Source organism: Liolophura sinensis, chromosome 1, assembly GCF_032854445.1.
Source record: "Liolophura sinensis isolate JHLJ2023 chromosome 1, CUHK_Ljap_v2, whole genome shotgun sequence".
Lineage (NCBI taxonomy): Eukaryota > Metazoa > Mollusca > Polyplacophora > Chitonida > Chitonidae > Liolophura > Liolophura sinensis.
Window position 1 is genome coordinate 24,129,535 of NC_088295.1, and position 16,365 is coordinate 24,145,899.

The window sequence follows — 16,365 nt, forward strand, 5'->3', positions numbered from 1 at the left end:
TGACTTCAATCTACACATGATTATTTTATGTGAATATAATAAAATAACTAAATAAAAAAAATTACAATTTCGTGAGTAGAATCTAATACTTCTATCTGGTCTGCATGGGAAAATAAGCAATTATTTGCCACTCTGTTCTGGCTGGTGTGCTAGAAGCCTATGGTGTGCTAGAAGCCTACTGTGAAAAAGCCAGCTGTCTTAACACTCTCTAGTGCAGAACAGTGGTTTGGCCGGCTGCCAAAAGTTAACAGACAACCACAATTATATAAGTCTGTAGCAGTGTAATGGGGCAGGCACAGGGCCAAAGATTCACTGGTACAAGGTGATCTGCCTACAGTGCCCATGGGCTGTCAGCTAGAGTCAAGGTCTGGGGAAATGCCTGCCATAATCACACTTTCTGACATCACATGTAGCCACCATCATTCACAGGCTGTGATGAAGACTGACTTCAATTTTCGAAACGGCAGTGTGATACAGCAGATTGCCATTTTAAGTGTGGAATACACAAGTAAAACTAATTGCAAAACTGGCCTGTTCAGCGTTTCACTCCACTACAAAGTCTTAAAATGGACACCTACTCATCATGATTTAGGGCATCCTTGTCAAAAATCCCTGTTGGTAAAAGATTAACTTGATGATTTCAATCAGGCAGCGTATTTTTGTTATTCCATTTCGAAACCACTACTGCTTGTAGCAACATTAGAGCCACTTTATATGAACAAAAAACAACAGCTTTCTATTTCACACTCACATCAACATATTATATACAGTGCACTTCTACAAACATTTAAAACTGTGATACATGAAGAAATGTTTGCACTTAACAAAGGAACTCTACAAACTGGCCATCTTGTTGCACAGATGCCAAGACCAGCTTCTGACTGTAAGAGCATATATTACACAGCAATACTGATATAATTGGACGTGAAGGTAGGCCCTATCTCCGGGAATTCTCTAGGCAACAGGAGGCTGGCTCCTAATGATTAACACAGCTACTTTCTAGATACATTCAAATTCCAGGCAAGCTTCTTCTTTATGTCCAAGTTTTTCTGCACTCGATAGAATCTCTCAACAGGTCTGCTAAATATAAACAGTGTTAATGGATCCCTCTTACTGGTTTCACCATTTCAGTTTCCCTAAGCTCATAACAAACTAAAACCTACACTGGCACATTACCTCATAACCATAACCCTGAAAGTATCTACGTATTGTTTCCCTCAGAAAATCAGCTGCTGATTTATGTGTCCTCTTTTTGGCATCAGAAAGCAGCTGTTACCCAACTAAAGAAATCTGACAAGGCCATTTACTTAAAACCTCTGTCTGTTAAACAACATACATGTTATCTATTCACTAGTCTCATATCAAGTACCTGTACATTAGATGTACATGTATGTGTTTACAAAAACTTCAAAACGTCTTAATCTCCTTCCCTTCAGCTTTTTGTACAGCACATCATGGTTGACTGCTTTCAGAAACTAGGTTGTACATGTACATAGACATGGAATGGGTATGCTGTCTAAACTATACAATATGTCATGGTATTGAAGGTGTTGGCAAAAACTGCTGATGTGAAGAAATGCCTCAGTGACCTTGGTATTTAAAGTGTTTTCACTGAAGAATCCCAAAACACACTGTTAACATGACTAATACTGAAGTGTCACCAAAACAGCATCACTATTGGTTGTACAGCAGAGCTGTAATTACTTGGTGTATTTACAATGTCAATGAAAAAGATCAGTTTAAGGGTTCACAGAAGTAGGTAACTGTCCTTTATTCACAGGTACTGAATGGATCCTTTCCAAGGTGGGCAAATTATGTCTGGATCATTGTGGCAGTTTTCCAGATAAACACTTTACATAACGAGGATAGACATATATATAGCAGAGACTAGGTGAACAGCGTGTCTGAAGAGTGCATGTAGTTTGCCTGGTTTCAGCAAGATGCTGGAGCCATTCTTAAGAGGCCCAACTCAGTGCCAGCATCAGTGTAGGTTGAAAGTGTTGAAATCTCAGGGACCCTAATGAGCAATTTCCACTGAACAGAGAAACACCTGGTCACTTGAACCGCACAGCCAATTCAACTAGCACAGCCAGCCTGAGGTACCTCAGCTACAAGATCCACATACACTATGCAAGCCAAAACAGAGCCAAGATTTACAGTCTTTTACAGGTGATCTCATGTCAGACAGCATTTCTAATTACCGAGCCAGGATACACATTGATCTATCATCCTCTAGATTAAATCAGACCAATTCCTCTTGTATTACACCTCTGAATAATGTAACAAGACACAAACCTGCAGTAACACATTATCTTCAGTGTAACAAATGAGTGTACCATAAAAATGACAGTGTCAATCTGCTGCTGTCAGAGCGGAGACATCTCAGAGGCACACATGCCCAGTTCTACACAACAGCCTGGCACAACCACTTTGTAGAACAGAGAGGAATTTTCTTCGTTTACAAGTTCCACATCTTCGTTAGCATGCTTTTCTAGAAAAATTTGTGAGAGGGATTACAGAGGAAACAATTTCAAAAGAGGAACACTAGTTTCCCATCTGTCTCTGTACTTTTCTTGTCTTAAAGAACAGCAGTTTGGACTGTTTCCAACAGCATGTCATGCCAACCTTTGCTCTCTGTTCCTCTCACCCACAGAAAACTAATCAATCAAATAGAGACATGGCTACATCACTTTATCTTCTACTTGGAAAATTCCGGGACATACTGGACACAAACTGAAGTATGATAAACAAGCATACGTTGTGTACTGGATAGTGTCAACGTCCTGAATCATCTTCGTATGATCAGGTCTGACACCAACAAAACGAAAAAAACAATGAAAAATTAAACTCACCTTGGCTCTCTCCAACTGTTTCCGTTGTTCAGCAAATGCAGGTGGAGTTTTTAAAGCTACAAAAAGTTAACAAGAAACTTAATGTCATATATGTAGATCTTTGTATCATCTAAAGAGACCAGACCATATATTCATGGTAACACATGTATATGTGGCATATCATAAATGACAAAGCAAAAGAACTTAAATGAACTCCTTCAAACATATTTCAGTTATCAAAGATTTCAATCAACTTAAATTTACGTGCACAATAAACTTTACAAAAATAATTTAAAATACATGTGCTGCAGAGGGATACATATAACAAATATAAATATTCCCTCAATTCTCCCTTATATCATGCTTCTTAAATTCCGCTTATTGTCAACAAGGAATGAAATCAGAGGCTACAGGCCAAAGCTTGCTCACTGTAACAGTAATTTAACTTTAACTCTACACAATATACACTGTAGATAAACCAGGAGAAAAGAATAAGGACATACTTGCATAAAATAATGTAAGATACTTCTAAGGCAGACACATAACAATTAAAAATATTTCCTTAATTTTCCCTTACTTTTCACCATATTCAAATTCCTTATTATAGAGTATGTACATTATGTACTAGTCAGCCAAAGTCTTACTTTGGCTAGCAGCATATTTTATATATGCACATGTGTACAGGTGGTGTGCATGCCTGGGCTATTAGACATGTTATTTTTTTCTCCACTGAGCGAATGAGAATGAGTGCTCATTGATGTTCACCTTGAGGTGTGAAATAAAAGGCACACTGAATAGGAGCAACTGTCTGAAAAATTATGTTGACATGCACATCTGCATATTTACTAACTGCTTCAGTGATTAGCATTAGCTATATTATCATTAAATACAGTTCCACTTCCTTTATAAGTTCAAGTACATATAGCAAAACATGCAAGTTCCATAGTGTAACATGCTCAACTGGTTCATGACTTGATAGAAAATACGACATATCAAGAAGCTCCTAAAAGGAAACTACATGTACTAACCAGAAAAGTGCAAACAAAGAAGGATTTGATTTTTTTTAGGAACTCTAAATCAAGCCATATGTTTCATAAAGTTGCAATTCATGATGCACACATGAGCTATATGTTGATGCACATTATTTTTGTATATTTTGTGATAGGTGTAAACAACTTTTTTTAATCAGATCATGCTAGTATTAGAATTCTGATATACAACTGGCTACAGACAGATTTAGTTTGAGTGTTGTTTGATGCCATAGACTTGCTTATATGATGGCAGTCACTTTTATGAATGGAGTAATCCAGAGTTCCCAGCACAGATCTTTGGCAATTAGGTAACTGATAAACATGTAACAGTTACGTGTAACATACTGGTGGAACACAATTGGTCTTCAACAAACCCAAGACTGTAAATGGCCACATGGGCATGGTTGCTGATCATTCTCATCAATGTCTCACAAGCAATGAGAGTGGAGGCTATACTACAAGCTGACAAGAAACCAGCTTGCTCACGGTAACAGTAATTTAAGTTTATCTGTATACTATGTACATTATATTTATTTATTTATTTGAGCTTTAGGCTGTACTCAAGGACATTTCTCTTATATGACAGCGGCTAGCATTATGTTGGGAGGAAATCAGCCTGAGTCCAAGGGAAAGCCATGACTCTCGGCAGGTTGCTAGCAGGCCTTCCCACGTATATAGCCAGTAGGAGCTAAACTTTAACACACAGCGATCGGATTAGTGAGAGGCTCCTGGGTAATTTTGCTATGCTAGCACGCTAACCAGAAGACCACGGAAGCCCCTCTGTGTGCATTGCAGACAAACCATAAAAATAAGGACATAAATGCATGTATACACGTACAAGCACATGAGCTTTCAATAACAAAAATATGTTAAATAAGAGGTATATATTAATGCAATATCCAAAATGACAAGCAGCCAATTAATCTAAAGAGCTTTTACATGTGCATTTGAATTTCCCATTTATCAGATGTGATAAAAAGTTCTGATATTTAGAAATTTCTGTGAGGAAATTCGAGAAAATAATTCGCCAAACTTGAGGGCAATGATTTGTGGTGTAAGTGCTACCTCCTGGTTTGAATGTACTGTATATTACGGAGCTAAGCTGAAAGCAGTCCTGCACACATACACATAATTGCCAGCGGAGTAAGCAAGTGATCCATGCAGCACTGAAGCTCTTCTACCGAGCATATGGGGACTTACGAGGATAAATTCCCTGATCCACAAGTTCATTCACTGATCGCCTCAGCATCAACTTGCGCTTGAGAGCTAATCGAAAAAACAACATTTAAATGTTAGTAAAGTTTTTATCAGGCAAAATTTCAAAGAACAATCAGTGAGAGCAACCAACACAAAACATGCATACTTCAGTCTGAGTAAAACTGGTGATAGAGAGAAGACAGTCTGGCATAGATGAAAGATTAAGCAGCGTAAATTCAGACATCTTTGCTCTCTAGTTTCATCACAAAACCAATAAAGTTTTTTAAGCAAAAAATAAATTTGAAACATGACAAACTTGTTAGATATCAGTTATCTTTGTAGGTGTCAACGAACTGCCCACCTACGTAGCACCACGTATTCAAATATATGATTTGAAAAATAATGTTCAAACAAGAAGTGAGTGTGACACATAAAATGTCATAGTGTTTAGGAATTGTGAACGTGTGAAACTTGGGAATTGTAAAATGCTAAACAATCAGGTAAAAACAACAGCTCCACTTGTTAATTTTCAGAGTAGAACCTGCAAATTCGGAACTCTTGTGTGAAATGGTGTGACTTCTATTACATTCAGATCATTTAAACTTGCCATGGAAACCCGAAATTTAATCAAAATATCACCAATAGAAATATGAAAAAAAGGTCACCTCAAAGTGAACCTGTATACCTGTGACTTTTATTGTGTTCACGTCATTCAAAATATTTGAGCATTTCTAATCAGTTGCCATGGAAAAAAGTTAATCGCATTTTGAAACTGAATGCAAAATGTGACATCTTTATCTGAACAGGTTTGACTATTACTGCAATCACAGATGCATGGTAAACTCTGGGAAGATGTGATAAAAATGTAATGTTAATATCAGTCTCAATTGCCGGGTTTAATTCCACCAACATATGTGTAAAAAAATCCTTTCCTAAGTGAACACTGAACTGAATTAAACATGACATATCACACAATAGCATAACAGCAATAATTTACCCAGACAAAAATACAAAGAAAAACATTTGTACTTTAGGTGAGAAACACTCAAAAAATTCTAATTACACACACTCAGAAATGCATATGAACAAAGGTCAGGCTGCCACTGTAAGAAAAAAAATGTTGGCATCAAGAATATTGGCACACGATTTTAGGAGTTTTGCCAAACTCTGAGGCATTTTAGCTTCCATACTTATAAAAAAGATAGGGTTGAAGCTAAATGGACAGGTGAATTCCTATCAACTGCCCCCATCACCAGATACATGGGTCAACACAAAACCACAGCTAATTACCCATCTTAGAATCATTTGATACCCATTAGTTTCAAATCTGCCAATACCCCTGGCACGAAGCCATTCTTCTTGCCAAAATATTACCTTCAGGTACCAAGCCATTGACACAGGCTTTAGATTCAGATTTCAGAGATGAGGAATTTTAAAGAGGACAAGGCATAATTCATCAGAAAAACAGGCTTGTGTAATCACTGCTTTGCTACTGGATACAGAAAGATATAAAGATATCTTACCTCAATGAAATCTTACCTCAATGAGATAGCTTTAAATTTCATGTGACCTGGGTAAACCAGCTACATCATACCATCTGGTGTTTCTTACACATACTTGATATGGCAAATTAATTAATCTTAGTACAAGTATGTGTAAAACATATTCTCCATTAATATTTTCAAGGTCTGCTGTTCAATTTTTATAAGAAACCAATGGTATACCTGCCATGAAAGCAACTTTCATTGTTCAAGTGTAGCAATCCTGTAAAACTACATGCATCATATGATCCTGAATAAACTATACGTACATTCTTTGTTTTTGTCCATTGTCTGATGCAGTGAGGCTTCATCGAGAGACCTCTGTGGACTGGTCGGTTTGGAGCCCTCCTCGCTCCCAGATTTGGCTGCTTTTGCTCTTTCTGCTTCCATGCGACAGTCCTTACAATAGAACTTATGGATGTACTTGATGGTGTCCTGGTCTAACTTAGCAGAACCCCCATAAAGGGGAGACCAGTTACCCGCAGCTGCACTGGAATCTGAAAAAACACAAACCAAATCAAATTTTAAGTAACATGTATTGTTGTTAAGTGGTGTCTCTTGAACTTGAAGCAGATTTTGATCGACATTTACGCTTGTGACACAGCAGATGTACATGTCATGAAATAACAAATGTTTCTTTCATTGATCTGAAAGAGTATATAAAGTCGCACATTAAGTCAACATTTTGTTTCACATGCAGATCACAACAGCAGTCCAGTCAAATTGAGCTTCTAACCTAAAAATCCCCAAAAGCATTCAAACTATTCTAACGCATACATTTATACCTAATAATGTTGCCATTATGCAAAAAAAAAAAAAAAAAGAAAAAAAAAAAAAAAAGGTGGGGGGGGGGGGGGGGGGGGGGGGGGGGGGGTCTCCTACATGTATGCCTCATTCATTCTTTCTTTGATTTCTGATGCATCTTCTTTGGTGATTCACATTATAACTATCCATAACACTGATAACAAACTCTGGCGCCAGCCTGTGGACTAAGATCCACTTAAATTAAATAAGTAAATGTTGCCCAAAGAGCTTGGGAAGATGTCTGTGTAACCTTATCTGCCATAAGGCTAGTAACAAGAGCACCATCCACACCTAAAGATGGAGATTTATGACTTGCCCCTGGGATGGGAAGGGCGAAATCTTATTGGATAATGAGTGTCAGAGATCATAGTTTTACAAGTTTGAATTTAGAGGGTAATTAATTGAAAAAAGTGATCAAAACTCTACACACGATTAAAATAATACTGTCAAAATATTTTTTTCCAGATAAAATGGTTGCACTACATCAAAAGTATGTACAAAAATAATGTTATCACACACATTTCAAGAGATTTCATATGCCACGGTCACCTAAAAGCAACCAGCCTATAATATTTAAACAATGATGTGCATTAGGGGCGCAGGGGTTCACAGAAATCATTTCTAGGCGAAAAAGAGTTTTTTCTTTCCAACTGAAATTGAGTTTTTGTTTTGTCTTCTCCAACCATTGGCGATACTAAACCTGAATAGTTCTATACTTTACTATCCTTCATTGATTAAAGTAATTATCACTGCCTACACATGAACTCAAGCTGGCCTCCTAGTTGATGCTGCAAACCAATAAACAGCCCAACACTGCAGTTCTTGTTATATTTATTTCAGGATACCAGTCCAGTGAAGTGTGAGGACAGGCCCAGAGAGCTTACAACCTAGAGCATCAGCCTAGAATGACTGAAGCTCACATGAGCAATTGGTCTTGACATCACCTTACAATAATATACAATAGCCATGAATCCCTGGTCATGCATTAATGGCTTATGGAACATATGGTTGTTACTCTCAGTCTGTAATACGACATGTCAAAATGATCTAAAGAAAAAAAAAGAAGAATATTTGAGAAAATCAAAAATAATGCAACATCTCACATGTATACCTAGAAACTAATGTAAATAGTGCATCCAGATGAATGTTCTGTGCATTATCAAAATTCTACTGAAATATTATCCTTACTTGTCAAAATAAAAAAGATTTCAGTCAACAAAAGCAGTTCAAAATGAAGCCTGATTTGACTTCTTGACCGGGTACTGATCACATGAAAATTTACCATAAAAATCAGCCACTGGTAACAAGAAAATTAAAGAGACCCACAAATCGTGGATTGCCCCCATAGAGTATTAACTATAATGATGTTTAAGTAGAGGGGCTACATATTTAGAGAGACAAAATACACTGCTACATGTACTTTGTGTATCAATCAAGGAATTGTCCCTTTTTTTTTTTACGACGAATATGGCTGGATCTCAATGGCCTGAAGTCCTGTCAGGTACACATCTCCATGTTCAGTCTTTGATCCAAAAACATGTTTTTATAGCGAATCGATGTCGCTGGTAAATATTCATTATCTGGCAAAGAAGGTTTTAATTTTTGCTGCTACACTAAACCATTTATCAAACTTCAGACTCCCAGAAACGAAATCTGGAGGCAAACTGCGTGTTTGCCTTGCAAGGAGCTAAAGATATTGACGTCGCCTGGCGTCAGGGGGAGGAAACCAGTCAGACCACGTGCACTCACATGTAGCTACGCTTATGTCAAAAACAGAACGATCGGATGCTGAAGTAGGTCAAATTATTCGTGAGGAGCAAATTGGCTTACGAAAGAAGCTTACTATCCATCATGTTTGATATCACATGGCCCCCCACATCCAAAAATTGGCCTTCTTAAATCCAATCAACGCAGATGGTGGTAAAAATTTCCGTAAAAGGGGGATAACTTGTAACGCGAACAGGTTGTGTGAAGCAACTTTAGATATGTTCAAATTGAGTTTATGTAATCTTCTGAATATTTCTTTCAAAAAACAGCCTCAAATTGAATAAATATAACCAGTTACTGAGTTTTTTTATTCAATCAAACAGACCAAATACCGACTCCCTGAGGGTGGTGGTGATGTTGGAAGAGAACGGGTGTCATTTTGAGGTAGAAATACATGAATGTTCAGGAATCGTGATCACCATGATGCTGAGCTTCAGATAGTGAATATTGTATCATTATACCAATTCTTCATGCCCATAATGGGAGCCCAAATCACATTCAGTTGCCAAGCAAGCCTAATTAAGAGGAAAGGGAAATTTTAGATTTATTTACTTGGCGTTTTACACCGTAGTCAAGAATATTTCACTTATACAACAGCGGTCAACATTATGGTGAGTGGAAACCAGGCACAGCCCGGGGGAAACCCACGACCATCTGCAGGTTGCTGGCAGACCTTCCTAACTACAGCTGGAGAGGAAGCGAGCATGAGCTGGGACTTGGAACTCAGTGACTGCATTAGTGAGAGATTCCTGGGTCATTACGCTGCGCTAGCGTGCTAAACAACTGAGCCACGGAGGCCCCCGGGAAATTTTAGAAATGTATTTCTTTACACTGATTTGATGTTGAAAACAGTTGATTTAACAGAACTTCTTATTCAATCAGTACCCTTTGCATTGAGATGCATACAGCCTAATATTACCTATAGTTTCACAAATTCGCCACATTAGCCCAAATTAAGGAACTAGCCGAAAACGGGCACCCACAAAAAGCTGCTCATGACAGTGTAAGTACATGTATGAAAGAATATGTAAAATAGACTAGATAATCCTTGTTAGGCATTTAGCTTTAAGAAAACAGACATGTTTCGTGGACCCTGGTGCTCTTATATCTTCATCGTTGAGGTACAAGATGACTGCCTCTTGTTCAGGTTATCCCACTGCTGGGATACCAGATGCGCCAGTTCCATCCAAGGAGCAGCATGTGACAGATATATGCAGATTAATGCTGCTGTATAGCAGTCTGACCCTCCCTTATCTGTTGCTGAGGGAGTTGGGAAATCTGGGTGCAGTCTGCAGCTATGTCAGATAGCAGAAGATCCACTCAGAAGCTGTCTCAGAATACTTGTGGTCGCCTATGTCTGGAACCGGACATGCCTTTCAGTTACTGATGAGATCTGTGTGCTTCTGTTTTCTGACTACATACTTTTCTTTCATGAACAAAAAAGCTGAAATGTGCTGCAGGGAGGCACACGTCTGACATCAAATATCAAATTACAGACAAAACACAGCAAGTAGAGTAGTGACAATCAATCTGAGATTAGCATAGCAATCCTCTCCCAAAAAGGGCTTTGTCTTATGTTTGACATGGAATTATTTTTTAAAAGGAATCTTTATCAAATTAGGGCTGGGGTGGGGTGGGATGGGGGACCTTCTACTGCATACACATGTGCATAATCACAATGCACAATGCATAAACTGGCTAGTCTTGAGATATCCTTTAACTAACAAAATACTGAGCACAATTATCTTACAGAGGACTGCAACTGTCTGAGGACTGTTTATACTACATACAAAATTACACTACACACAAGTGTATTCACTGTTATGAGCTACATCAGCATGGAAACATCCCAGTCAGTGAGCAATTCTATATACATGAATGTGTATCAGTGACAGTCAATCTACAGAGCAAAAGACATACTACTCTAAGCCAGAGCACTAAGCACTTGTCACAGAGGTACTTGTGTGTATGTGTGTATGTGTGTACTTGGTGTACATGTATCTGGTTACAGATTATGATTGGGTTCCTGCTTCATGTCCCATAGTGTCAGGATGAGGAGAACCAGATCTGACAGTCCTGACCCCCAGAGAGTGATGAACTGGGGGACAAGGTAGTAAGAGTAGTGTGTCTAAAGATCCTCTTATCTGTCTCCCTCACATCTGTTCACCCCTGATACTGTCCCTCCCCTTAGTCAGCCAATAAAAATGCACCAGAGGAACCCCCCAAAAGGTCAGAGGTCACAGAAACTTACTTGTGGCAATGTTGTGAAAGATGAGAGGCTTTTGAAGGAGGAAAACATGACATGGATAAGATGCAATGTGTCACCAGTAGCTGTCAGCTGACAAATTACATCAGGGCCATGTGGATAAGAAGCCACATGCCAACACAGCAGCCAATCAAAAGACCTTAAACACTTTGTCTAAGAACACATAGCCAATCAATGGTCATCATACACTCACCACATAAAAGATATTACTTCACTTTAATAACTTTTATTTTCATAAATACCAAAGATTTGCTTTTGAAGATCTTCACCCGAATAAAATACTGAAACCAAGTGGTTCTTAGACCAGTACTCACAAGACGAAGACGGTAAGAAGTCACACCCTGACAATGATTCTTGCACAATGTACAAGAAGATAATGTTTGCGTAAAATGTTGAGATAGTGTCAAATGGCACTTTTAAATCCATATTCAATCCTTGGCGTATTATCTCTCGAAATAACAGGACTGAGGATTATCTGGATTTTGTTGAGAGAACCTGGTAGTATATAATATATTGCACGTTGCTGACCTTTGTAGCCGGTATGCCTATACTGGGGATACCTGGGAAAGGATGTGTTAGGGAAGGAAAAGGGGGGGGCATGTTGGGGGGGGGGGGGACGACAACATATGGTGCATAAAAACTTGGTTTCCTGTGTGATGCCATATGAGAGGGTAGGGTTCATGGCTGGGGAATCTGGCCCCATAAAAAATAGGTGAAGATTCCTACATTAATGGGCTGATACAGTGTAATACTTGTGAGTCTCAAAATATATCTTGTTGAGAGCCAACTATAAGACTAGTAATGATGTATTAAACTTCATGATCTGAGAGGGAGTGGTTGGGGAGGGGAGGGGAGGGTGGGTCTAACTGTACATGTAAGCCTGACCCTTATGCTATAAGACCATCCCTTCTGCTACTTCTATAACACTGTAATAAACCAGCTACATGTGCCATCCTGACAATGCCATATGGAAGGCTAACCCTCTCAAGAGTGCTCTTTCATAACAAATGTATAACAGAGGGGCTTATTGTGTCATAATTTACACATTTCCTTCTCCCAAACCTCCAGAAATAAAATTCACTCCACCACCATGTGCTGTAGACATTCCATGCACATGAAGGTAAATTTCTTAACAATTCAACACCGAAAAATATCTGATTTTCAGCTTTCTTACGTGTAGGTTTTTTGAAAGAGCTCAGAAACATCTGTATGTAAAACCAAAAGCTAACCACTCCAAGATTTATTTATTTATTTATCTGATTGGTGTTTTACGCCATACTCAAGAATATTTCACTTATACGACGACGGCCAGCATTATGGTGGGAGGAAACCGGGCAGAGCCCGGGGGAAACCCACGACCATCCGCAGGTTGCTGGGAGACCTTCCCATGTACGAATCACTCAAAGAATGATTACATTAAAAAACATCATTTACATTATCAACAGTTTACTACATACAATACATACATACATACATTTTATGTATAGCAACAGCACTGCCTATTTAAGCAGTAGTAAGGCATTTAATGTTGTTTGATTAGGGCTAAGTAGAATCTATTAAGAGGCATATCTTCATATATGATTGTATATATGCAAATTTTGCCATCATCGAAAGGAAGAGTTGCTTGGAAGAATACACACGTAATTCCAATTGGCATATTTTTTTAAATGCCCTTTGACTTAAAAAAAATTTTAAAAGACAAAAGTGAACGCAATTGATGATTTTTGTGCTCTACTTTATCTATTTGTAACACAAGACAAACGAAAGCAACCTTGCTTTTTAGACATGGGAAGTTTCAGACACAGTTTTTTTCCTCTTCCAAAGATAGTTGTCCAATGCACCCTAGTCTGAGTGGGAGTGGAGATTTAAAAGAGCAGTTGTAAGGAAGAACACTGGCTTATGTCCTGTGTAACTGAAGGACACAGAGTTTCAGTGTTGTTGAGCTTGAGATAAGAGCTGGCCTGACCATAGGTTAAGGGAGTTTTTAAACAGCTGTGGTCACAGGATTGGCCACTAGGAGATAAACCAAACACTGACATTTCAGTTATAACACTGTCCAGAAACCAAGAGAGTGGAAGAGATCCCTGATGAGAAAGGTAACACTTTGGTTCTAATGACAAAACATAGGAGACAGCACAACTACACGCAGAGTATTTGTCAGTGTAGGAAAAAGCATGTACAGCGTACAAATATAATGTGTATATATCAACAGTAACCCAATTATTTTTAACAATACAAAATATAGCATTAATGAGAGTGAATCAAATGGACTGAACTTTTAATTTCAACAGCCTTCCAACAGGAGCATACACAGACCCTGTTGGATGTTACCAGTATGTCCAGTGAAACATCTCCTATTTGCTGATACATCAAGAACCCCACTGGGGGTATAGATGCATGTTCATTTGAGGTGTATATAAGGCACATAAACACAACTTTAATGTTACAAGAAAGAGCTCCTCAGCTACTGAGTGACTTCTATTAGGCACTCAAGATAAACTATCCATTTTTATATCCAGTTACAAATGCAGTTAGTCTGGGTAACTCCTGTGGTATTATCTCCAGACTTCAAACCAGTCAAAACTGACCACAGGATGCTTGTGTTTAGATAAATAATGGCCCATGAAGAAGTTTGACCAGTGGCCAGCTGTTGCAAATCCTCACCAAATGTCTAGGGTGGAGAAGTTAGTCTGTATGACCATTTCATGCAGTTCAGTGGGCAAGGTCAGTATCTCTTCAATCAGTGAATGTAAGAAAACATTAGCAGACAACAAAACTAACAAAGCTCTAGATGCCCTCAGATTCATTTAAACTCCAAATTTTTAATTTTTGTGTTGTGCAATCTCTTATCCAATTCTTAAACAAAACAATGTTTTCTGATGTTTAATATGAAATTATCAGGTGGCTGTAACCAGTAGATTTCTTGTAGTTATATGTATGTGTACATAATTTCCGAAACCCATTACAGGTACACTCGTGATAATAATAAATAGCTAACATTTCAGGAATCACAGAATAATTTATCGTCATGCCTAAAGAATATTTTGGAAGACATTCCTACTGTACAGAAGTAGTTACCTTGTGTCAATGCAGGCCTATAATCTAATCAATTTATTCTGAAGGAGGAACTGAGTTTCATGTAACTATGTTCCATATTGTAAAGGCATATGTCAAGTCGATGTTAATTTTGTTTCACCTGTAAGAGTGAGTCAGCTGAGGTGAGATGGTGCCTGCGGAACTTGCTCAGCCCATAAACCTCACATATAGCTAAGGAGCATGGCATAAAACACCTATCAAATAAGTAAATAAATATCGCACACATCTTAATGCATGCTACGGTTCTTTTATACCATAAGTACAAGTAAATATAAACAGCTTCAAAGTCGGCTGATTGAGAAATTCTGAATGAAATATATATCATGTGTCCTTTCCTCAGAGCTATTACATTCATATTACATACACAGGCAACTGCATTTACAAAGGAGTCAAGATACAGAATGTAAGTGCAATCACCAAGGGTTTTCAATGAAAACAATGTCAACAATTTATGCAAATGATAATCAAACAAAGTAGTTAGATCTGCATCAATACATACTTGAGTTTGCCGAGTACAAATGAAGTTTATAATTTCTATAGGATGTGAATATAGCTGTAGGTGAATGATGAGTTGCTGGTGGTGTGTTTGGTGCTTCTTGCTGATGAAGCCAGGTGTCCAGGATTCAGCACTAAGGTCTGGTCTACCTAGAACCTTGGTGGTCCTGATGGTTTTTGCTAACATCCTGATGATAGAGCAGCAACAAGCTGTCTTGACAAAACTGCTCTACCTGGTATGTAAATGAGTAAAACACTCCAAGGAACCACCTTGGTGAAGCGATTCACAACTAGAAATAACATACGGATCATTGTGGTCAGCACGCTAGAGTCAGATCGAAAATATCTTCTTGCTTACTTTGAAAACAAACCAACCAGGAAAGCCCATTCATCATGTCTTAAGTTGACGGAGTCAGGTAATGGTCATGACCTACTTGAATGGTTATGTAATTGTACTTTCTTCTTCATGCTTGCCACGTGTATTCAAATTACAGTATATTCTCAATGAAGGTAATCATAAACAGGTTGTGCAAGACTGTGACTTCAAATGACTCAATTGTAGACAATGGTGATCAGAAAAAAAAAACCAAACCTAAAAAACAAAACACACCAGTACTGTTTGTTTTACTACAGATGAAGGATTCTTAAATGACTGCAACTAGTGTACTAAACAGTTCATGGCCTTTGACTTTATATGGTAAAACCTGGAGACATTATTCTGAAGTATCCACATAAGCATAACATCATCATCCAGAGAAAGTCTAGAATCATCTTTTAGGACACAGGTTCATGCACCTTAAAATTTTGTGGTTGGAATATATTTTGATAATATGACAATGAATGGATCCTGTTTGTGTGTATGTAAGTGCACATAAAAAATATACATTGCATAGCTATATATCCCCAAAAAATCAGACCCTATGTCTATACAGCTGTACATGTTACTAGTGTTGCACTCTCCATGTAGTGACCATGTGGCCCAGGTCCTGGCAGACATTCTAGCCTGGCATCAATCAATTTCCTCTATACTACCATCATCTGGCAGGATATGCTACTTGCAAATTGGAAAGTTTAATGGTCAAGGCAAGTCTGCATGGTCCAAACTGGTCATTATTTTAACCCTGCTGAGGTAATGTCTGTCATCTACAGGACATAAACCCTCCCTCAGAACCATGGGCAGGACTCCATGTGACAGCCATCACAATCTCCTTGAAATCAGGTGTTTCCACTCAACCAACCCCACTTCTAATCCCCCAACAGACAACCCATCAGCTCAAAAGCTAATGGGGCAGAACCAGAAGCCCCTTTCTAATTATTTCAGTTCATTTCACATAACA

General features: G+C 38.3%; 1 protein-coding gene across 1 annotated transcript in view; it reads right to left on the bottom strand.

Moving 5' to 3' along the window:
* Nucleotides 1-16,365, bottom strand: part of LOC135465358 (myocardin-related transcription factor A-like) — a 56,780-nt gene that overhangs the window by 12,632 nt on the left and 27,783 nt on the right. The window contains 3 exon segments of the mRNA XM_064742601.1: nt 2,853-2,908; nt 5,063-5,128; nt 6,870-7,097. Of these exon segments, the coding sequence (XP_064598671.1) occupies nt 2,853-2,908; nt 5,063-5,128; nt 6,870-7,097 (350 nt within the window).